The sequence below is a fragment of the Macrosteles quadrilineatus genome, unplaced genomic scaffold (genome assembly GCF_028750875.1).
Source record: "Macrosteles quadrilineatus isolate MER2022 unplaced genomic scaffold, UCM_ALF_1.0 Scaffold_3__2_contigs__length_128488019, whole genome shotgun sequence".
Classification (NCBI taxonomy): domain Eukaryota; kingdom Metazoa; phylum Arthropoda; class Insecta; order Hemiptera; family Cicadellidae; genus Macrosteles; species Macrosteles quadrilineatus.
The window spans coordinates 2,864,595-2,888,685 of record NW_026542596.1 but is presented as its reverse complement, the minus strand read 5'-3'; the positions used below and the strand labels follow the sequence as shown (position 1 = coordinate 2,888,685).

Genomic DNA, 24,091 nt, shown 5'->3' with positions numbered 1-24,091 from the left:
CTTGATTTGAAACCATAAGTCCAGATTTTCACACAATTATTGCATTTGTGATCGTCTTATCACGTGTCTTAACGTTTCCATCACGGATTCCATAACACCATTCAGATAGTAAATACAATTCGCTTAAGTACAATCGTTAGACTGAAGTGTATGAAGTGTATTGTTTTTTTAACGCCCAACTATTGATATATTTAATTTTCAAAAAGAGATAAAACTGAATTAAGCCTTCGTCACAATTACGTAATAAATTATACTAACGACTAAAAGGAATTGAACTTATCCCATACGATATGCGTTAGTCCTGGTCACAGTCTGTCGTGTTTAGTGAGAGGTAAGGGTTGTGTCGGAGAAGGATACAGAGGTTCTCCTAGCGAAGGCGGAGGTGAGAACATGGACGGATCACTCCTCAGCACGTTCAGCGCCGCCATCTCCCGCCAGGACTCTATGGACGCCCTGACGTCAGCCTGTGATAACTTGCTGAGTTCTTCGCTCCCTCGGTCCTCGCCGAGGTTCGAGTCTTCGTCGTCCGTCGTCACGTTGATTTCCTCAGACGTTTCCGAAGAAGCGTATCTTCGTTCACCCTCCGTCGCTGTCTGTGGGAACGCTTTGAACGCGCTGTGTTCTCCTCCCATGTGACGGGGCGCCCATGGTGGGGTTAGAGGTGTCTCCGAGGTGGTGGCGCCCTGGCGTCCCTGACTGGTGGCGCTGGTGGCTCCCGCTCTCCTAGATTTGAGCAGGTTCATCCTCTGGTGGCGCCTCCACTTGGCTCGTCTGTTGGAAAACCACACCTGTCAGTCAGACAGATTGAATCAGATGTTGTTTTGGTTTGGGCAAACAGTAAATCAGCTGAGTAAATGTAAACGAGCATTGATTAAACTTAGGCTAGTCGATGTCGTGCATTCCAACTGTGTCGATTGTGTGTTTCATTGATACGACATACGCGGCTCTCACCGAAAGATTGACAATTCAGTGATGACGCCTACGAATGGAATAATATAGCATCTTCATGATCTTGCACTCACACTGCGGGTACAAATTGACCGTAGTTTTGTGTTAGAAAAAGAATATCTCGGGAAAAATATTAAAATACAAACTCAAATCTAGGAACAAATGTCAAATCATAATAGACATGCTGTAATAAAGCTTTTCAATAAAACCAGATCAAATATCCTTTCGGTGAGCCCTAATTCTTATTTTTAAACCAAGCCGGTAGAGCTACTCATGTTATTATTCATGAGCCTCAATTTTTAGTTTAAAATGTTATTCACCTAACAAAGCAGATAAATACAGTTATTATTATGGATGGAAAGTAAACTAATGTGACCTACTCCAAGACTACCACAATTCCAAAACGCTTCTTTATTTTATTGCACGTAAAACCCACATTTTCTCCCACAGTTAAGCTGTTTAGAGGCATCACTGACCATTGGTTGATTGCCATCACTTACAAGGCTACATAGATGTCACTTAGATCGTTTTATGACAGCCAATTAAAAATAATTGAGTTGTTTCCCTGTCTACGCTTTACGATTGTTCCATCATAAATTCAATAGCTGAACAAGCCGTAGACAATTAATAGGATACTCTATAACGGGGACTTTTGGTTTTTAAGAATCATAATATTTTTTTATTTCTAAATTTACCTCGTTTCACTCTAATAAATTGAATGAAACGAAAAGTCTTTACTCTTAAGTAAATGATAAGCAGTTAAACAGTGAACTATTAACCGACAATTTTAATTAAAATGCCTTACCCATAAAGCGTTAACTAGTTTTGTTACAATAGTTGCAGTAAACGTTATAAAGCGTTTTTTGGTACAGAAAGTGGATATGCAATAAATTAAACCTAATTACCTGTTATTTCTTATATAACAAGACACTGACACATTGTATGTATAAATATTTTTCTTGTTACGGTATCGGTTTATATAGTAAATACTTTACATGACAAGAGAACCATTAATACACGTTACCTTAAATTACATTGAAACGAAACAATTTATATAAGTCTTATGTCAACAATATAAGCCCTTTTGTGATGTAAGATAAATACAGAATGTGAATTAGTTTTGCCAATTACCATTGTGCCCACACAATGTGTTTTAGGTAGGTAATCTGGTTAGTGAGGAGTTATTGTAGTTGTTGATGCAATTAGTGTGGTTTTATTTTTGGTTTGGGTAATGTTGATCTTTAAGTTTTAAGAGGTGGTGGATATAAAAAAACTTGGGGGATTGGTGAAGTAGCAGGGGATGAAACTGCTGCAGTGAGTTTCTGAGGTTCGGGTTTGGTCAATGTATCTCAGGCCGAGGTGGTTGAAGAAGTCACGGAATGGTGAGTGGAAATGGGATAGGCTTTTCTAATCCTGGCCCAGGAAGATTTGAGGCTATCACTTCTTTTGGAGGCTTCGAAATAAATATTTAGAGACGGGGCTGTTAGGATGAGCGGATATAATAATAATTTTAACTTACTATACAAGGTAACCTCTAGTTTACCTCACCTGGACTCTGGCCTCGCTGAGGCTGGTCTTGGCGGCCAGTCGCTCTCTCGTCGACACACAAGGGTAGTGACTCTTGTCAAACTCTTTCTCCAGTTCGTCCAGCTGGTCAGGGGAGAAGGTTGTGCGATTCCTCCGGAACTTTGGCTGCTCTGAGCCATCCGCGCTGCTCGCACTCTCGTCGTCTTTGGCGTCAAGGTCTCCTGCATAGAACAGAACAGGTTACTACAGCAACCGATACAGTATACCGCTTACTATCGAACACAAAAGATGCTACTAAATATTGTATCTGGGTGGAATCATTTCCTTACTACTTCTTGGACCTCTCAATTGACCAGCACTTTCGAACTGCACCCTGGTCGTGAAGTCACAGTTTTTGGTGCACTTGATATTTTTTCAGTAGAACAACAGCCAAACATTGTGATACAGCTTAAAATAATGTTTAACTAATATAAACGTTGTATTACAATTAAAATAGTAGGTCAAAATGTCTATTTCCAAATGTGTGATTTCATCCATCGAGGAATGTGATTTTAATCGTTGAAGACTATTAGATTCTGGTGTGAATAGGTTTCTACTCGGTAATCCAGCTACAGTTGGGTAGAGTTGACTCATAACTCTGAATATGATCAATCAATAAATGATTTTCAGCTCTGGTAATGATTAATGCTATAATTTCGGTGGTCTAAAGTTTCAAACTAGAATTTCAAAAGTACATAGGGATTCCACTATCTGTGAATCTTCTAAGAATAAACAATTACGTTTGAAAAATCCTTCCGCCCGTCACAGAGATGAACGATAACAACTTAAAGTACAAATCATTACACACGATACAAGCTGCAAACGCGTGTTCCATGTCTCGGTAGCCGGAAACTCAGCGCATCCTGCACGCGTGTACCGATCCCTATCAGCCGTAACCAAAACACGGTCATACTGTGACACATTGATGTGTCTACAAGGTGTCCGCAAGCATCGCGGATACCCTTGCGTTTTTTATTAAATCTTAATAAAAATAAAGACATAAGATCTTGTCATTCATATCGGCTGTTTAACAACTTTAAATACTAGCCTTCACATCTGAATGTCGCTGGTTTGTATTTCTGGGTTACTGGACCCAGACGCTATTTGTCATTAGGCTATCAATTTATTGTTCTGTCTAACAAAAGGTTTGGTAGCAATACCAGCGTTTCGACATTTCCCTTACAATCAATCGTAGATAACATATAAAAAAAAGTCACCATTAATTCGTCGGGGTCTGGTACGGCAGTTGATCGCAGGGTTCCGACCTCACCTTCAGTATTCTAAACTCACCACACCAGTCAATGCTCCGACCCTCTATACCTAGCCTGAGGTATAAAACTCTTCCGAGCTTGGCATTCTACAATGAGAACTACTCACCTATGAGGCGAGGCATGAGGTCGCCCGGACTGCCCGGTGCCCTGAGTTGTTGTGGAGGCGGCGTAGGGGCGGACCACAGCCCTGGAGGTGGCCAGGGGAAGGAGGCGTACGGGTGGGCGGCTGGAGGGTGGTACAACCCGTAGCCTGCCGCCCTCGCGAACTCCGCCGCCGCCCTCTCGGCCGCCCTGTTCCGCAGTATGCGGTTGATACTGCTAACAGAGGGCGCTGTGGCATTGGTGCACACTCCTGTAACAAGAAACAGTCTGTTTATAACATTTGTCTAGTTTGATAGAAAATATATACACAGTAACTCGAATGTTTTACACTTTAAGGGAATTATGTTTAACGCCACTTATTTAAGCATGTCAACTGATTTTTCGTAGTAGTTATCTAGAATGCTTCCTTTATCTTTTTCCAGAGTTTAAATTTAAGGTTTCATTTAATAGAATAGGAAAATACACAAGCAGTAATTTTACACTTCGAGAGTGCCGAGCCTTTCTTTAGAGTTCTAACAAACAATACGGTAATTAGTTTTTGGGTTCCGCTTAATGTATCACGGACATTTGAATATTGCCTTAAATCCATCAAAATTATACTCCCATGGGAAATTTCAACAAACGATTGTGTTTGTGAGAACTGGCGTCTAAATTCTAACCTATAAGGGCTTGGTTAAATTTTACAGAAAGCACGATTTTTTAATTGTACAAACCATGTTTTAACATCGAGTCGGACTGATGGATAAATAGATACTCTCAAGAGTGACCATGCATTATACTGAAGATGAAAAAGCTTTTACCTACGACCGTTTTTTAAAGTAGCCATTTCAGTTTGGTTGTTAGAATTGAATCAGCTGATCACCTGATCAGTTGACAATTTTAATTATTGGTCCGTCTTGTTCCTGTTGATACTCGCGTAATGTTAACCTAAGTTGGTGGTTAAAGGAAGGTAGATTACACTGAATTAAAAATTTCAGTTTTAGTGAAAGTGAAGTTGACGAAATGAAAATGAGAGCACAAACTGTTTGTGCTAATCTTTTGCCACCCAAATCGAAACAAATGTATGAAATTACATACCAACAATTTATTAAATGGACGAAACAAAATAAGGTTAGATTGATAAATGAAAATGTGCTTCTGGTTTATTTTTAAAACCTCTTAACCATTGTTTCACCCAACTCGTTGTGGACCACATATTCGATGCTGAGATCTAACTGTAAATTAACTGTTTCACTATATTATTCAGTTGTCCAAATAAATATGCAATATTTCCCCAATTGTACCTGATACAGTATTTATGGTAAGAATGCTGCTAGCAGAAGCTATTGCCTGAAAAATAGCAACGTATTATTTAACGAAATTTTACAAACACGTATTTACATGAAATCAGCTGATTATACAATAAGTCGTTGCATCACTTTCAGTGGCAATGACAATCTAAATTTATTAAATTTTCTACTCGTGTCGTAAAGACTAACGTAACACAATCGTTGCGTAAACTACTATTAATTGTTTTAGTAAATTTCAAAAAGTCTACACATTCTATTTTAAATACGGTTACACTGTAAACGTTTCTCGAAGTTAAAAATATTATTTTGGAGTCGCCAATAACCAAACTATGTATTTAATTTTTTACCTTTTCCAACTGACTGAATAGGAACAATGACACTTCTAGTGACCGTTTTAACCGTTGGTTGTTGCAGAACTAGTGTGTTATTTCGGCGCCTGCAGTCGTAGACGGTGCCTATTTTAGGAGGGTTTGCTGTAAACCTCATTACACCTGTTGAAACACATAACTACTGTCTACTGGGCCATTATCTTGTTAGTTAATTGTGTGCAGATAAAGAATGTGTACAACATTTTACTTTACTACTGTCCTGTTTTTACGTGATCTTGTTTTTGTTCAGTTTGGATAACGGTGTTTCTATTTGCGCTGAGAATCGAGCCTTGAGATAGTTAAATGGTTATTTTGTTTTATAATTCTTCCCTCTAAAATAAAGGGGGTTCTAATGTGTTTTTTTCAGAAAATAACATAGTTTAGTTAAAGCTAACACAAGAGCTAACACAAATTATTTGGTGTTTTTACTGTTAGGAAAATATTTTAGTCCCCTCGAGTTTGTATTTGGCTTCTAATATAAGCCCGATGGAAAGTTCTAAACAAAAGGTAGATTGAACCAATTTAAATTACAGCTTAGAATTGTTGTAAAAACTATGATTTATTTATTTTCTCTAGGAATATTATATTGTTGTCTGACAGTTAATATCACCAAGTAAAGTATGGAATTACATGTTTTAGGGTAGGACGAAAATGCTAGAGTAAATCCACGACATAATTAAGAGCTTTTTTCGCACTTTTCCTCACTTAAATGTCGTTGTCAACTCATGTCATTAAAATTCAATGACCGTAATAAGGATAACTTGAGAAAACTGATAGTTCCGAATAAATACCAATTTGATCTAAAAACTTTCAATTGTCTTTCCAAAACGATAACTACTAACATTTTACGAAGCTATAGTGAACCCAGGATTGAAAAATTGTTATAGGAAAGATACATACACCTGGTGTTAGTCAACCAAAACATTTTACTAAGCTTTACGGAAATCAGTTCATTAGAAATCATCTCAGAGAATACAAGGTATAAAAGGTAAGTTGAAACAATGCACATCACAACAATATGACTTGCCCTGACGAATGAATGAGTCTGTAACTCACCATTGTAACTGGTTACACCTTCACTCATTTCCGTTCTTTTGTTTATGTTTTAGTCTCGACGGTTTCTGGGTGGGCATTGTTAACTGCCTATAAAAGTATAAACACCCAAAGTGGGTTTAAATTAGACACCTTTCTATGTCCTACGGAAATATGTACTTTCCATAAGTAGTTAAAAAGAAAGTAAGGATATTTTGAAAATAAAACACTTCTCCGGAAAAATCAGCAATTGTTTGATTACGATATTGGGTTAATTTATAGTTGTTTAATTTACATCTAACTGTACTTTCATCAAGTACTTGTACTTTCTGTGCTAACGCCAATATAACGCAATAATCTAATACTAATGTATCAATTATTTTTACATTTTAAAACTTTCTAACTACTTTTTTTATATACACGAAAAAATAAAAAAAACACATTTGGGTTATAAAAAAACCATGTAGCACGTTAGTTTATTTTACAATAAAACCTAGTCTAACAATGTATCAACTTTGACTTAACTTATTCAGCTTATTTTATGTATGTAGTCACTTAGACAAATGATTATGTCTGTGGTAGTAGGTTGTACCACAAACAGACTATTAATTATTGGTTCTATAGTTTGTGGTTGTACTTGATAAGAAAATCCCCACCAGTGTGAGCCATATTGTGGTAAAGATAGGTGGTTCAAATAGTTTTTAGTTATTTAGTTTTTTTCAATTGTTCAGTATAAGAACCCTCGAAAGTCATTTCCCGTAAATAATAGATTAATTTGGCAAAAAATTTATGTTATCATACATACATGTAAAACGTATACAGTAAATAATAAAATGTACTGTTAGATTATGGTTTATTGGTGAAAATAAAACTTATTATTAAGTAAAATACGATGTATATGTAGTTTTCATGTACAAAAGTACAAATTTTGCGTTGTTAATCCTCACGAGCTACTAACATTTATTTTGAATTAGAATTAGTTTCAAATAAAAAACCTGGGGACCGAGCCATGGCTCGGTGTAGTTCCTTTATATTTTAAAAACAATATAAAGGAAACTCGCGTTTTTTACAACTAATTTTGTCTTTTATTATTTGAGTTTTAGTTGAATTTCAATTTATTATGATGGAAATGTACAACACATTAATTTATTTAATAGTCGGTGGTAAAAGTCACTCGTTTGTTGTGGATTAATAGCCTATACTTGCGTAAACATTGTTTTGACAATTTGTTTAAATGAAAACAACTGATTAATTTTTTTTTTTTAGATTCTAATCTACAAAAAATAAAATATTATATTATTAAATATTTACTATACTGTTAAAACCAAAGTTTGCTAAAAATTGCTTAGTAGTTCGGTGATTAAGTTTTGGTAGGAGAGAGCCAAGTAAAATAATCCGTATTTCATCGAAACTACTTTCACCTAAATCGAGTAATCTTTGCCCGAAATAGTAACAACTGATGTCTTTCCCTTGTACTGTATTTTGTAATTTGCTAGTAGATTGGGCATGGCTTGTTATAAACACATACTATAAGTCTTTCGATGATTTTTCCTTGTTATTTTGTTCAACCAACATGGTAGCTTGGCAACCCATAAGACCAATGTTAAAAATATTTGAATTTCAATGAATTTTTTTCATAATTAGATTTTGTTGGCAGTTTTAACTGCAGTTAACACATTTTAGGCCAGAAATAAATTACAAAATATGAAGGAAATTGTCGAAGCTGTTTACAAGATTGTTGGGCAAGCATACATACAACAATCAAACATTGCTTATATAAGAGTATAATAATAGGAAATATATATAATCTTCAGATAAATCTATGGATCGATTGATACTGGAACGATAACAAACTCTCAAAATACCAGATAAAAGAGTATATCTTAACTCATTAGCAATTCTAAAACAATATTTTTATCAGCACTAATTAAAAATACACGTTTATACACTGTTATAACACTCAGCCGATTACTTGTATCGAATAAAAGACTCAAGTTGACAGATCTTCAAACTGGCGTCTACATATTTGCGTACTCACTTACATATTCTGTTTGACCAGACAAGAATACGTGTTTGGAAACAAAACTTGTATATTATTTACAAGTTCAACGAGTCTGGTAATGTGTATAGAGTGATCCAAGTAAATGGATCGCCACTACTTTGCTAAGTAAATAATGTATTCGACTGGCGTCGTTCAATACACTGTGTAAACGTATTTTAGAAAACACGGAAATCTTCCTATCATCTGTTTGAACAAGAATTATTCTCAATACAGTATAAAGTATAGCACTATGTTCAAGATGAAAATTAGTGTTTGATTCCAATAATGTGATTAAAATTTAAATGTTATTTGTTAAGATTAAAACAATTTTATGCACCAAGATTTAAAAATAAAACGTCCACCATTGATAAAAAGTCACAGATCTTTGGTGAAATTTTTAATGTATCAGATCAATTTCCCACATATGTACTTCATTTTATCAACAAATTATCTGTAAACGTTTAAACTAAAAGTTTTCTTGGTCATCAATATCCAACAACGATTGGGTAATTTTGCTTTAACATTTTTCGTAATTCTAAAACTGATGTATTTCGAAAGACTTCATAAAGAGGAGAACAAAGGGCTTTAACCATGTTCCGACTTTTGACTAACTTAAAATAGGTTTAACACTCTTTTTAAAATTATAGTGCATTTTATGAGTCATTTTATTACAAATGATAGGATTAGAAATTTACGATGCTCACACACCTAGGTGGGTATTTTAAGGAGGAAGATGAGTGAACTATGAGTGTGGAATGAAATAAAAACGTAGTTACTGACTAAAATTAAAAGCCAAATAATCAAGGACGGATGGGTCCAAATCAAATCATAACAAAAAATATTTTTTTTAGTTTTGTACGCTGACGGCGTTTTGTATATAATTGTTTTACATTTTTTCGTCATATTCATCACATAAATTTGGTCCTCGAAAAGGCTGTTAACCTGAAAACTGACTGTTTACGAAATCAAAAGGTTACACATGAGTGAATCGTGACCTAGGGAGATTGTGGCGTTAAACGAGAGATTGATTGATTGATTTCCAGATCGATCATCGGAACGCAGCAATCATCGGCCAATAAACTTGTTCACACGTTGACTCGGTAATCTTTCCGTTCTGGTTCAACACCCACCTTCCAACACCGACCGCTAACTTGTTTGTGGGGAGAATCGGTTACATTTCAAATTTGTAGGTCACTTTATCTTCTACGGTATTTTTTTTTATTATATCGTTTTTTTTTTATTATATATTCAATACTAATCATATTTTTCAACTTTGTGTACGATGTAACCTTTCTTCTTTGTAAATAAAATGGATATCCATGTCGATGAGAAAGTGTCTCTAAACAAGACAGTGTGGCAAATTATTTAGCTTTTCTCCATACTTTGTAAGCTGAATGTGAACGGAGGGTGAGTGTAGATCAGAGTGAATGATATGTGTAGATTTTACTGACTAATATAAGCAGTTTCTTTCAGGGTAATTTATTATAACTCTCAATGTATAAGTACAGTTATAAGTCCAGTTTCTAACCATAAAAAAATCAACTAGGACTGGGACGGGTGGCGTCGTCCTGTAATCCAGCTACTAGGAGGTCACGAATTGTGGATATTTATAGGGATGCACTGTGGATGCGATGCTCCCTGGTGTGGATTAACGTCCACACTAGTGAGTACTACGACAATCCGCAGTACTATCCTGCACCAATTCGTAAATTACAAGGACAAAATGTGGTTCGGATTCTACTTAACTGTAGGTCCCTTAGTTACCATTAGCTGTATGGGCTAAAAATTAACAGCTGTGTCTAAGGAACATGTCGGCCTTAGTCACTAACAAGACTACAAGATCGCGCCACTCATCCTACACTCATCCTTCACTCATACTTGGGTTAAAATACGCACATAGTGGCGTCCCCATCTTAAATAATTGATAATTGATAACTGATAGGATATGTTTTGTGATGATGTGCGATATATTTGTTTTCGTAATGTATTTAGTTATATTTTTGTGACGCTATGTCTATGGTGTCCGTGACCACTATACAATTCTCCTACTTGTCCACACCGGGTGACCAAGGCCGCAGCTCTGTGATCATGTCACGCACACTCCCTCACGTGCCGAGTGCCCAGCAGAAGACAGTCGATTGTTCCACAATAGATGTTGCGATCATTCTCCTCGGCTACGATAGTTTGACGTGGCTTCACAACGATCACCCGGCGCGAACATCGACTACGGACGTGACCACTAGACAACCAAGTCTATAGAGGTGTCTTTAGATCTGTCTCCTTCAGCAATGAAGTTCGTACTTGGGTATATTTTGGGGTTTATGTTTGTGCTCTAAGTGGTTTCAGTCTTTAAGTGCATCTTTAACTCCCTGAGGAATCAAATGTATCAATTTTGGTCTCTGCAGACAAGGTTTGCTTTGCAGAGACATAATTTCAAAGTATTTTTTCTTCGATGTAATGTTGATATTTCTGAAATATTTTTTGATTTGAAAAAAAAAATCTCTTGTTATTAGTTTGTCGGGCCATTATTAGCATGATCAGGTTTGTAATCAGCAATCCAAGAGAAATAACTTTATAATGCCTGATATATAGATATTATTGTAAGGGTAAATCTCTCTTTGGTTTAGGCTTATCATTATCACTAGTTGCGTTATGTTCAAACGTTTAACGAATAAATTTCAACATACGAAAGTAAACTGACCCCCATATGGGTCTCCGGAAGACTGCCTCCAGGACAACTAAACCCCCCCCCCCCCCCCCCATTGCATCCCCGCCATATCAAATTGGGCACGAAGGATCCAAATCATGCGGAATTTCTGTCATGCAGAAAAACACATATTTAATGTATACTATGTTACCCAGTCATTTAAGGGACGACTTCCTAAAGTTAACAAAAATATGTCTTGCCTTATATGGCACATAAACGTAATGAATCTAAGAATGGCCTGTCTGTGTGTTAACGTGAAATATGTCCTTGTGCTACGATTACTTGTTGAACTCTAATCACTGCATCAGCAAGTGGCCAGATGTTTGGTGGGTTTCCATATGATTGTTTCTGTTCCCAAGTAGCAACCTCCAGTCCACAGTCCACAGTCCACTGTCTACAGTGGTCACTATAATGTTCCCACTGTCCATTGTACCTGACCATCACTTGCACAGTCAGACGGACATCTCCCATGACATCTTCTGTCTATTGTCCAACCGTAATCGATTTGATGTCTGGTGCGCGTGACGCGACGGCCCTCGGATTCACTTCACTTCGGTGTGTTTCTTCTGGCGGGCCGCGCTTTTTACACCTACAGCCTGGGAATGTAGTGCCGTTTATAATTGATCGTTCAACTGGCGATTCCGAGTTGGCCAGTGGCCATTGTGTTCTGGACAGCCGTGATGCGTTGTTTTCCCTCCGAGCGGTCAGTAGCGCGGGTGTTACTGGATCTACTGTCTGATCGTCAGGTCTTTCAAAACTTTATTCATCTCCCAAGAATAGCTTACTGTCAGAAAATAGTTTGATCTTGGCTGAAATTAAAACTCCTAAGAAGGTTATTTTTTACCCTTAAAAAATCAAGAGACGTCAGAATGAATATATGTCTACACATATAAAAAAATCCCTAAGATCCAATTAAGCAATGCTGATCTAAATTTAATCGTGGCTAAATAATAATCTAGCCTTATCCAATAAATACATTTTGTATTTAATCATAACAACGCATGACATTCTTTAGAGTTTAAATTAATGGATAGCCACAGCACCAAGCCCTTCCATTATTAAAGCAGGGTTAAAATCTTCATAGTCAGACCATAGTTAAAGTCTAGACGCAAGATCAAAACATCATAGCTGCATACATCAGCCATTACCCTGCAGGCCGGCAGTCTAATGTCCAATGGGTTGATCACTTAATTGTTGTCGCCTACACAGCACAGCGAGGCTACATGGTTTAATGGCGTTCAGGAATGTCTAATGGCCAACAGACTGTGCCCCAAGCCCCGCTAATTCGATTAGTACTTTTACCGCTTCATTATCTGCGTCTCTTGCATAAATATATGTTAATTAATTATCCACTTAGGCTGATAGTGGCATTAAAACTTTACACTGCGTGGCAGGCTCGGGTTTAGTGGTTATTAAAGCGGTTTTATAGTTTTCCTAGTTCAGATTTGTGACAGGACGTATACCGTTGGATTTGTTTGCTGTCTGCTCGTCAGGTCTTTCAAAATTTTATTCATCTCCCAAGAATTATGAGTATTTTTTTAATTATGCTTTTAATAAGTAAATATGTTAATTTACTGTTTGGTTAACTTTACATTATATTTCAAATGGTGATAGTTATGCCTATATATTTTCCTTGGTCTGAATGGTATTGGTGGGAAAGTAATTGCGTTGCAAAAGGGGGTGGTCTCGTTGTATTCCGAAAGGTAATAAATCGCTCAAAGTCAAGAAAAATAATTCATCTATCGTGTATATTTTTGTTTACCAATTTAACTTGAATTATAGCAAAGAGTACCAAATATGTCATGCAAGATGGATCAGCTAAAGACAATGTCAAATAATTTATATATCCTGAAATGCTTGTTGTGATAATTTACAAACAGTTAAACTATTACAACAAAATACAACTAACTATTCATAGATAAATTCTGCTAGTCATCAAAGGTGGAATGGCATTATAACAATATGATTTTCACACTCTGGAGTTTTAAGGTTAGCTATTAACGAGCATTAGAAAATAATATGTTAAACTATTATTTTACTATTAACGGGCATTTTATGTTAAACTGCTCTGACGCCTACGGTTTTGTAACATTTCGGCCAAACTCAAATTTCTTAACAGATTTACAAGGATTGAGGAACGCAGTTCAGGTAGTAAGAGGCCCTTGACCTTTATACTTTGCAACCTACTAGTAACCTCTTAATTCTTATTTTTGCTCATATTTTATTACCTAATTATGCTATGTTTGTAAAGTGATTTAATCCTATTTAATGTATATTCGAATGTAAAAATGGTGTTACTGTTGAAAGAATAAATAAATAAATAAATAAATCTGGACTAACCAGATTTCTAACCTAACCTAACCTAACCTCTACCTCACTTAAACTGACCTGACCTAACCTAAGACCGTTTGTGGTGAGTAAATTTTAAATCTAATGCCATTTTAGCGAATTTCCCTACAGGGAAGTAGCTGTGACCGTAGGTGGCACAGTAAGACATAGGCCCGTGACTAATTTATTTTTTTCATTTTGATGTCCCCAGAGGCCAAAACACCATTCATACAAATATATATATAATATCTTATGTGCATGAACGTAATAACTCGAGTAAATTTTGTCAGTTTTTTATGAAATTCTGTTTAAAGGTGTAAGGCGGGTTAAACTTGAATGAGTTCACGAACTAGCGTGATCGTACCATGGGAACGGGATTATATGGGGTAAACATTTCTTTTTCTTATTTTTGACCCATAAAACACAACATTTTCCAATTTCTTTTTAGGCCTTTTTAAATAAAGAGAAAATAATTTAGTATATAAAAGTGTTTTGTATAGTTATTGGTAAACGAAAAAATTTTAAAAATTGTAAATTTAAAAATTTAAATTTTAATTTAAATATTAAAATATTAATAGATTTAATTAAAATTTTGTAGTTTGCTTGTTTATAGATATATTTGATCAAACTCGGCAAATTTATTTATTTTATACTAAACTAATAATATTTTAATAAAAACCACACTTTATTAGTTTCTTTGTAGCAGGAAACCTAGGTACTAGTTAAACTTAATGTTATTTAAATAGATTTAATTGAAAGTCAATTCTGACAAAGGGAATTCGCTTATTATAGTTGGCAGGATTGACGCGGCGGGGTATTTTAGTTTAAATTGTTGTTAGTTTATTTTACTATACTCCCAAATAGTTAGTGGAGACCTGGCAAATACTTTTGGGGACCAAATGTTACTGGTGGGCAGGTAGAGAGTTGGACTGCAGGCCACATCTGAGGATTTCGGGCCGAAATTTTACTGTGCTGAAGTGTTAAGACACGTCTGACACAACGACACAACGGTGATTGGCAAAGGACCCGAGCAGACTTTTTGAATGAGTTTTAGTTATTTATTTTGTATTTCCCTGGCTATGCCAAGTTTATATATTTTCATTATTATTAGGAAGCAGAATAAAAATACATTCACATGTTAACATTTTGTGTTTAATGTTATCGTTATTAAAAAATGAGGTCCAGGTGTATATGGCTGTGGCGACTAGCGCCACGTCTTGGGAAGCTCCTGCTCGCTAGGAGCATATACTTCTCGTCTGCTGAGACAACCACCCTACTTCATTGTATATTTTAGCTTTATCCTTTCACGCAAGGATATAGAGAACACATATAGTTTTCTTCGTTCTGTGACTTAGCGAGGTTCCTATTATAACATTTATGGAGGCTTGAATAACCATTGTGCCGTTGTGACTACAACTACAACTTAACTAACGTATCACAACAAGGTTCTGTTTTCTCCACCGCTGCCGCAACTGCGGTTGGATGGCAGCCAACGTTTCCAACATTTATCACCGTACTTTCTCAAGGCACTCGTGATTATGCAGAAGGCCGGTAATGAAGTTATAAGCGCTAATCACCGGCTAAGTGAGGGGAGAACTGTCGTTACATGTCGCTATATAGTGCTACACTGCTACACTACTACTATCCACGCGTGTCCCTAGATACAGGAATAATTATAGGCCTACAGCGAACAACGTTCGACGGCGCAGTTACCGATACTCGTGTGGAATTGATGGAAACGCAAAGAAGAAGGTTTGATACTAGTTTTGACACAAATTAGGGTCCATTTTTTGAAAGTTAAACTAAATCGAAAGTCTTGGTTACGTCAAGTAAAAAGGAGTTCATAATAATTATGTACAAGCTCCTGCGGGCCTCGCTCTAACCTCTACCTGTTTATAAATGGCTTTATTACCTATCAATACAAGGCTTGTGCCTACAAAACACTCTTTGTAATCTCTAAGGAATTTAACAAGCGTCTGTGTCTAGGCTGGTGATTGAGCGTTTTACTAAACCGTCTCAAAGAATAATTTTTAAAAGAAGATTATTTTTAACTAGAAATGATATTGGGTAATCTTTACATGGCGATGAACAAATTAAAATAAAATATAACTTTGTCATCTGACTAAATGTAATTCATTTTCAAATGTTACAAGCCTAATTGTTTATCAGTGTATAACCATTTCCTCTTACATATTCAGCTATTTGAAAAATCACAGGTGCAGAATAAATGTTAGTGTTAATATGAATATTCTGGCTCGATGTAGCTTAACATTTGTACACTGTGTTATAGCATAGCAAATAAATAAAACTACAACTTATTGGTTAGATATAACGGGTCCTAACCTAATGTTTGTCCGTAGCTATGTGCTAAACGAGTTTTGGCATTAAGTTGAAATCTTTATTGGATATTTTAAAGAATTAAGCATGTGGTACTTACAACTATTGCCTATTTTATATTAATTGTGATTGCCTAAATCACTTTCAATACCTTAATCTTTTAATCCTCGAAATTGTCTATAATACGTTATCTAATCTGACGACAAGAAATTTTAATCTGAAATGAAACTCTTTCAAACCATGTGGTAATCGATGAGCCATTAATGAACGAATATGGTTCACACAGATCAAACTGATATGGCAGAATAATTTGCAGAATTATGGCCATTATTGAAAAGATTAAGTTTAAAATACCTCTAGCACAGGTTAAATCAGTCTTTTACCATTCCTTGACGGCGTTGCAGCTCAAAAACAACTTCACAACTCACCTATAAGAAACCGATCCCGGTTTATTTCAGTGAGCCTATAACTCAAAACAGATTGCCGAGCTAATGAGCGAAACTTATCTTCGATCAACTCAGAACGTAATCGGAAAGGATGACTGCCAATCGATTCAAATTCAAATTCCTTTTTTCAAATTAAGCCCCGAAGCTCAATGGTGCGCACCTTGCAGTTTTTGGGACCCATAGATTATAGGGCAGTTTCATCTGAGGACAGCGACCCGGGGAAAAACTGCAGGTGGATCCAGATCGTAAATCGAAATGCGGAGTCGAGATGGACAGATAACGCTTGGAAGAGTAGACGAGTATAATTATAGTTGGTGTGAAGAGGTCCAAGGTAGTTCAGTGGGTGACAGCTTCATTAGGATGTTGACGAAGAAGGAGGTTCTTGTTAAAAGTATTTCATTTTGGGGTCGGTTTCAGTGTTAGGGTTACGTGGTCTAAATCATTCATTGGGATGCATGATGGATGCGAAAGGAGTTCTCCAATTTATAATTTTCCTTGCATAGGTATGACACCTATGCAAGGAAAGTTCTGCTGTTTCTGAATTTTTGTCTGTTGCAGTAATGACTATTGCAACTGACAAAAAAATCACCAGACCAGCCACGGAAGCTAGCCGCAATAAGTAGGCCTAGTGGTACTAATGTATAAACACAAATGTACATTTATGATCTGCGGTAAACAGTTGGGTTAGTTACATCCTCTGCATACACATCCTATTTAATATTCCTATTAGCCTTGTTGTCGATTAGTTAAAACAAAAATAATGGGAATCATACGCGAGAATATCTTGACTCTTAAACATCAATACTGTACCTGATTTTAAGAAGTTACTTTACCTTATTTGGAATGATATTTTATTATTTATGTCTCTTTAAGAAATGCTTCAAGATGTACTTCAAGATATACTTACTGTATTTAAGATATACTACTTAAAGTAAAATGAGTAGCCTACCAAACGGTTACATCTTTTTTCCGATCTCATTTACTTATAACGACAGCAAAGATTTGCGAGTCTTTAGAAACATTCGTGTCAAACCGTTACGATTGTATAGAGGTTGTAGAGGCTTTATGAACAATATAGATATGAGTATTTACTCACCTTCTGAGATAAGTCTCTCGCGTATCTCCCAGGCGAAGATGGTAGGATTCTCTCTCTTGTACTGCTCTATCTTGGACACTACGGCGGGTGTGGCTACCTTGGGCTTGCTGCCTCCGATCAGACCCGGGGGGCGAAGTGTGCCTGTACAACAAGAATGTGGTCAAGTTTTTGTCATTTAACAATTCTAATTTCATATTTGACATTTGGTTTATAAAAACGTGTCAAGTAGTTTGAGCCTTCTCTTTGATAGTTAGAAAGAAAATGGCGTTTCTGTAATTGGAGGCCTGGGTACGAATCTTGTAAATAACTAATGGAGTTAAGAGTCTCCATCAGTGGCAGCCATATTGGATTTTAGTCCCATAAGAGCAATGTTAAATTTGACAGAACATACCATCATTTGAAGCAGCATGCCGGTGTTATTTATAAAGATATAGTTTTGAAAATGTATAATTAGGTTTATAACATAGAGTACTAGGGAATGAGGAAATGATATTTCAAATATTTGTTTTTGGCTTAGTAAATTATTTAATTCAAGGCTTAATTAATTATCATTAACTTATTGAGTGGAGGGAAATTGACAATACTAAAAACCTCACTCCCTATAGGACCACTAAACCTTAATTTGAACACCTAAATCATTATTTTATCACAACAGGTTTTTTAGAATTTCCGTTAACATTGCTCTTATAGGACTAAAATCCAATATGGCTACCACTGACGAAGACTCTTAAGCGATAATGATACGATCTGATGCAATACTTGGAGCCCATCAAGAAATAAATGTAATTGAGCGAGGAAACCTATCTGGATTTGTTATATTCCTATAATGAATAGTCATACAATATATTTATTATGTGATCTATGCATTAGTTGATAACTCTTGGAATGACGGTTATCGATCGAAACTCGTGTACATGTATTTGTACCAGCCAAATTGAGCTAACATTAAATTGTTAAAGAAAGGATCACATGAGTCAACAAAGTATTACCACTGAACAGTGAACACCTAGCGAGCCATAAATAACCAAAATGCAGTCTATGTAAAAAATACTTCTCCATCATTGGCATTTTGTTAGAATGGAAAGTTTGTAAAATAAATGATGAAATTATTATTTCCATAGTTGAACCATGCCAATTAAGTTACTTGGTTACAATGATACACAGCAAACGTTGATACGTTTCATTAATCTTTTGGAGGTTATTTCAACTCAAACATGATCAAAAATACAAGAGTGATTCTCCACTCGATTTCCAGTAACATGAGAATAGTTCGTTTTCAAAGCGCCTGCGGTCACTCACTGTCCAACTGACAATGTATTCCTCAGTCACGAGACCAGCACGACAAGTGTGGCCGCAGGCAACGCGGTTGAAATCAATTATCAGACGACAAATTATGGAGACGATCCCGAGTGTACAATGAAACGCCATCTGTCCACTGTCCACCCCGACGAAGGGAAATAGCCCCGCGAAGGGCGGGTCAAACCCGCACGAAACGTCGTCCACGGTACTCGAGCTCAATAATGCAACAAGAAAATGTAGTTCGTGCGCGTAACATGGACCAGCTGGATTTGCAACTTTTATACTGTTTACGCCTGATTGCGGGCTGCATGACTCAATTATTGGTATTACGAGTTTTGCGGACAGTCGGGCTGCATGCCAAACTGCCTAATTTAAAGTTCGCGTGGAGTCGTTTGACCTCGTTAAAGTAGGTCTGCATACAGATGTTCTTTTGTCGGTTACTTTGGTTTGGTGGTTAATAAGTCATTAAAAGAAGAAACAGTGAAGAAATAGCGTGTATATGAAAGTGAAATAGTTATTACAACAGATTATTTTTTTACACAACGTGGGTTTGACTATTCCCTTTTCAAATCCTGGTGTGGAATGAACTGCAGGTGCCCAAACCTGAATGCCCAACTAAATGCATGTAAACGACTTACTGCTAATAGTACATAGGAAAAGAAATGCCTAGAAAACGTTACAATAAGTACAGTTACTAACGTTAGTGAAACGAATATTTCTCGAATGTTAAAGATGTAAAGATTACTTGTGTTAACAGTTGCCTATAAACTATTACGGCAACATATGGAATACCAGAGATTGATCAAACTCTCCTGAATAATTGTGTTGGAAGGACGGTTTTGTGTCATACAATTGTATAAATACCATCTGATCAAATTGGAGGGTAAGAAGAATTGTGTTTTTCAGTGTATATTCTCACTACTCACTAAAATGATCATTTAAAACTAAGCTGACATATAGTTAATCAATTTATGGTTGAAGACGAATTTCAAATTACGTCTCTTCTCTACCTGACATATTAAGCGTGCGTTAGGATGTACAGTATTCTTTTAAATCTATTTAAACCAATTCATCATTTTCAACCAACAAAAAATGTATCTAAGAATACCTATTTCTTGTTTAGTTAACAAGATTCTCGCTTAGGTATTATAGTCAAATTAATCCTAGGCCATAAAACTAAATTTCAAATAAGAGAACAGATTCAGTCGACACAAGAATAACACGAAGAAGAAACACGCTTTCAAACAGGAACACAAGTGTTACAATAGGTTGAGAAATCTACACTTACACTTTTTAAATAAACCAATCACTTACCGTGTATCGAGACAATTGTATAGTTACTTAAGAAATTCCTAGGAATCCAACGAGGTACAGAATGATCCACTATTCCTTCTCCATGTAATCCATAGAACGATCACAAAGGATAGATGCATAGTTTAATGATCATAGTAAGTGCCATTTTTTAAAATTTAATATATGAAATTTTGACCTTCTAACAAAGCAAATTTACAAATAAATTCAAAGGGTTGGGTTTGAGGAATCGTAACTGCTTCCCCTTCAAGTTTGATATTATTTTATACAAAAAGCTTCATAGACTAAAATGACCTGATGATTTGCAAGTGGTCGCAGTTCAAAGCCAGTGACAACACTGAACGCGTGAAATGCCAGAAGCGTGCACTGGCATGGTTTATGGCATGTTATGGCATTGTTGGCATGATTCTAGCACCTCGCCCATTGTCCGTCGTCATGGCGTCGTGTTACGCACTGCGACGCAAGTTTGACCAGTCTAATTCGATATTCACTTTCCTGAGTCACGCAGGAGGGTGGCGGCCATTTTTAATTTGATGTCACGCACAGAAGGGCTGTGTAATTGTGGTTGGTGTGGGTTTGTAATGATGGTCAGAAAGGGTTGGAAGAAGTTTTTTTGTGATTTGTTCGAAATTGGTCACAAAATATTCGTATTTTAAAAAACTATTTGTTTGAATTATTTCAGTTGTGGGGCAGTTTGTTTTTTTTATATATTGTTGAAACATACACTATATGAAAATGCAATAGACCTATATTGTATATATACCTATATCAAATGGAGTCGCTCGTGTATAAATACAAAAATTTTGGGAAATCTTTTGAAGTACTATCTGGAAAGGTGTTTGTTTCGTTAGAAATTGTATAATCGCTTAGGATTAGTTTGATCCACAAAATATTGTTCTCATACTGTTTATGTTGTTATTACTACTGTTTTCAACTGCAGATTAACATAACTTATAATGGAAAAAACTTAACTGTGTTTTTTATACGAGTATACTGTCGGTATATTCTATTGAACAATACGTCACAACCGGTAAAGTTGTATATTTAAAGCAATCTTGTTAAAGTAGGAAAAGAAAATTTTTAATCCCACAGTGCCCTGGATATTTAAACTAGGGATGTGTTCAAACCAAATCTCAAATCTCAAAACCATCAAAACTTAGGAAAAGTTTCGGTTTCGAGATTCGATCACCAAGTTTCGAGATTCAAAAGTTTCGAAATTGAAGATTTTGGCAGTTTTATTTTTGAAACTGCTGACATTTTTTTGTGCCATTGTTATTGTTTTTAACACTGTTTCCAAACAAGCTGGTAGCAACAGAGCAAACATCACCATTAACAGTAATCAAACAAGTAATTTTTTTTCTGAACTTCAAAAGGTATCTTAAATACTATAACTAGTACAATTCAGTTTCACATCAATATTTACTACACAAAGAAATATTGACCACTAAATGTTCTAATTATTCTAATATTCATGTCATGTTTATGTTATGGCGTTAGAAGTTTAATTTATTTTTTTTATTTGTAGTTTATGAAAAATTATGTTGTATTGGGTTTTAAGATTATCAGTCACATTCACATATTTATGTTATGTCACGGCCAGGAGGAGTCGATCTCTTTCAGTTTTGATTGCATACTTAACATTTTATGATTATGTGTATTTTTTGTAACCAGCTAAGTAAAAAAGTTTCGCGTTTACGTTTTGAGATTCGAGATTCGGGATTCGATTTTTTAAAGTTTCAGTTTCGGTTTTGAGATTCGAAATTTCTGGTTTTGACCATCACTAATTTAAACTACAATCACTTTTGTATCTGGGAAAAAATATTTTAGTATGATAAATAACTTTTCAGCAGCTTTTTGAAATTAATCCAAGATGGCCACTACTCTCCAAGGTACTCACTGCATTGCTATCTATCTCAGACTGTAGGTGTAACGATTGTCTACAACGGAGTGGTTACAGTGCTCACCTTCAAATATGTATGTTGTTGGTTCAACACAAGCGAGTGGATGTTTCATAGAGATTCCATACATTTTCCCAGATGATGTGATAGTGATATAAGTAGCTTAGTGCTAATGGATTTCGTCTTTGGATAAAACGACAATATATTTTCAAAAGACCAGTGGTCCAGTGGATGAAATCTCATAAAACGTGTGAAAAAGGATTATTCTACCGTTTTCTAAGTAACATAATAGTTCCTACATAATTATTCTGGTCGTTATCTGTCGTAGATGCACTACTGAACACCACAACAAACGTTAACTTGCTGTCAAATTGTCCACTGTATCATCATTATTGCACATTGTTATTACTGAACTACACAACAGAGGCATGGAGAGGACAGAAACCTAACTAGTGCCTAACAGGATTGTGTTGTAGCGTGAGCTTCGGTCGTAATCGCATTTGTTCGCTGAGCTTTGTCTGTCAACGCGGTGGCACAGGTGTAAGGTAATTTTACAGCTGAGTAAAACATTTGCTACCGGAAAGGTTTTTTTTAGATCTATCACGAATACTAGAAAAATACTCGTGAGTTCTATTGATTGAGATTATCATAATTTCGAAAAATAAAAAAATAAAGTATTCACAGCAACACTTTGACCATATCTTTCCCGACTTAAAAAGGACAAAAAAGCGTATTGCCAGAATATATTTATATTGACAACGAGTTTGCAACATTTGATTTTACCACATCTTTCCCATCGTTTCTTGTTCACAACTTTCTACAAAATGATCACAGTTTTATTTCGACTAAATTTCTTGTGTGAATGGGGAAGTTTTAAACGTAATATGTGCAAGTGGTACGATGCAGGTTCAAACGTTTGAATCAGTACTAGATCGTGTTGTTTAACGATTGAAGAATACTCAATAAAATATGTGTGTCGAATTAGTTTCTTAGACACTTTTTTGTGTGGTTGAGTACTGGAAACGTTAAAAAATCAGCCAGGAACAGTATATGACTGAATACTCATTACACAACTTTTCCCTATAAATATTAACAATGTCACCCTGCTAGTGTAATACTCGCCTTTACATTCCAAGCGTGACATGCTGTATTTTAGTGGCTGTTTTACAAGGTAAGCGTAAGCCCAGAGGCACCGTGTCATCTGACATTTGACGAGGCGCCGATCATGATATTGTTGTTGTTTCGCCGTGAAACCGAGCCTAGGGCGCCTTTTGTTTGGTGAAAGGCTTATCATTTTCATACTCGTTACATATTCAGTGGGTTTCATCAGCAGCATTGTCCGGAGCTGCCATTGTCGCACAAGTAACAAGGCAACAGTTTAGCGCGGTGAAACTGTTCGTTGTTCACTGTTCAGGCACCTAGGTGATGTAGGCATTGTCACAAGTATGTGTTCATTTCCATTGGTACCCATACCATAGCACAGCAGCACCATCCATGTTCTACTTTCTGATCTGTTTTATGGATGAAAACTTAACGAAATCCGTTCATGTTTTATTTGCCTTCTTTAACATTTGATGGTTTCGTTGCCTTCTGAAAACATTTTTTGTGCTGCAGTGAAACTAATGTATGCAATACCTGCGTTACTGTTTTAAAGTAGCTATTTTAATAATAACAAATACATTTTAATAAAAAGTCACTAGTAATAATAACAAACTTGAAATGAATACTTGTATTAGCAATAAAACTAAAATTTATATATATTGTATTTTATGGGTTTCCCAAACTCCGAATTCGGACAATGTCCAACATTTGGACGCACTCTGTGTTGTAGACAGTTAATACTTAAGTGTAAACTGAATTAATAAATAACTGTAAAATACCCGCGTCGCGGAATGAGCGTTTTATTCGGACATTGGCCGCATCAAATTCCCAGAAAGGGTTGTGGGTAATCTGATTTACTCAAATTCCGGAGTCAAAACTTCCTTCGGGGACTGAGTAAATCCAAAATAGGCCTACTTACAACGTGGTGGGAACAACTAATGGGAACAACTA

The 24,091-nt window shown here is 36.0% G+C and overlaps 1 protein-coding gene across 1 annotated transcript in view; it reads right to left on the bottom strand.

Annotated features, from left to right (window-relative positions):
• Positions 1–305: 305 nt before the first annotated feature.
• LOC128988449 (paired box protein Pax-6-like) overlaps positions 306–24,091 on the bottom strand; it is a 50,391-nt gene continuing 26,605 nt past the window's right edge. Inside the window, exons 3-6 of the mRNA XM_054409741.1 lie at positions 17,532–17,672; positions 3,892–4,137; positions 2,497–2,693; positions 306–788 (exon numbers count right to left, since the gene is read on the bottom strand). Coding sequence (XP_054265716.1) covers positions 306–788; positions 2,497–2,693; positions 3,892–4,137; positions 17,532–17,672 — 1,067 coding nt within the window. The remainder of the gene's footprint in view (positions 789–2,496; positions 2,694–3,891; positions 4,138–17,531; positions 17,673–24,091) is intronic.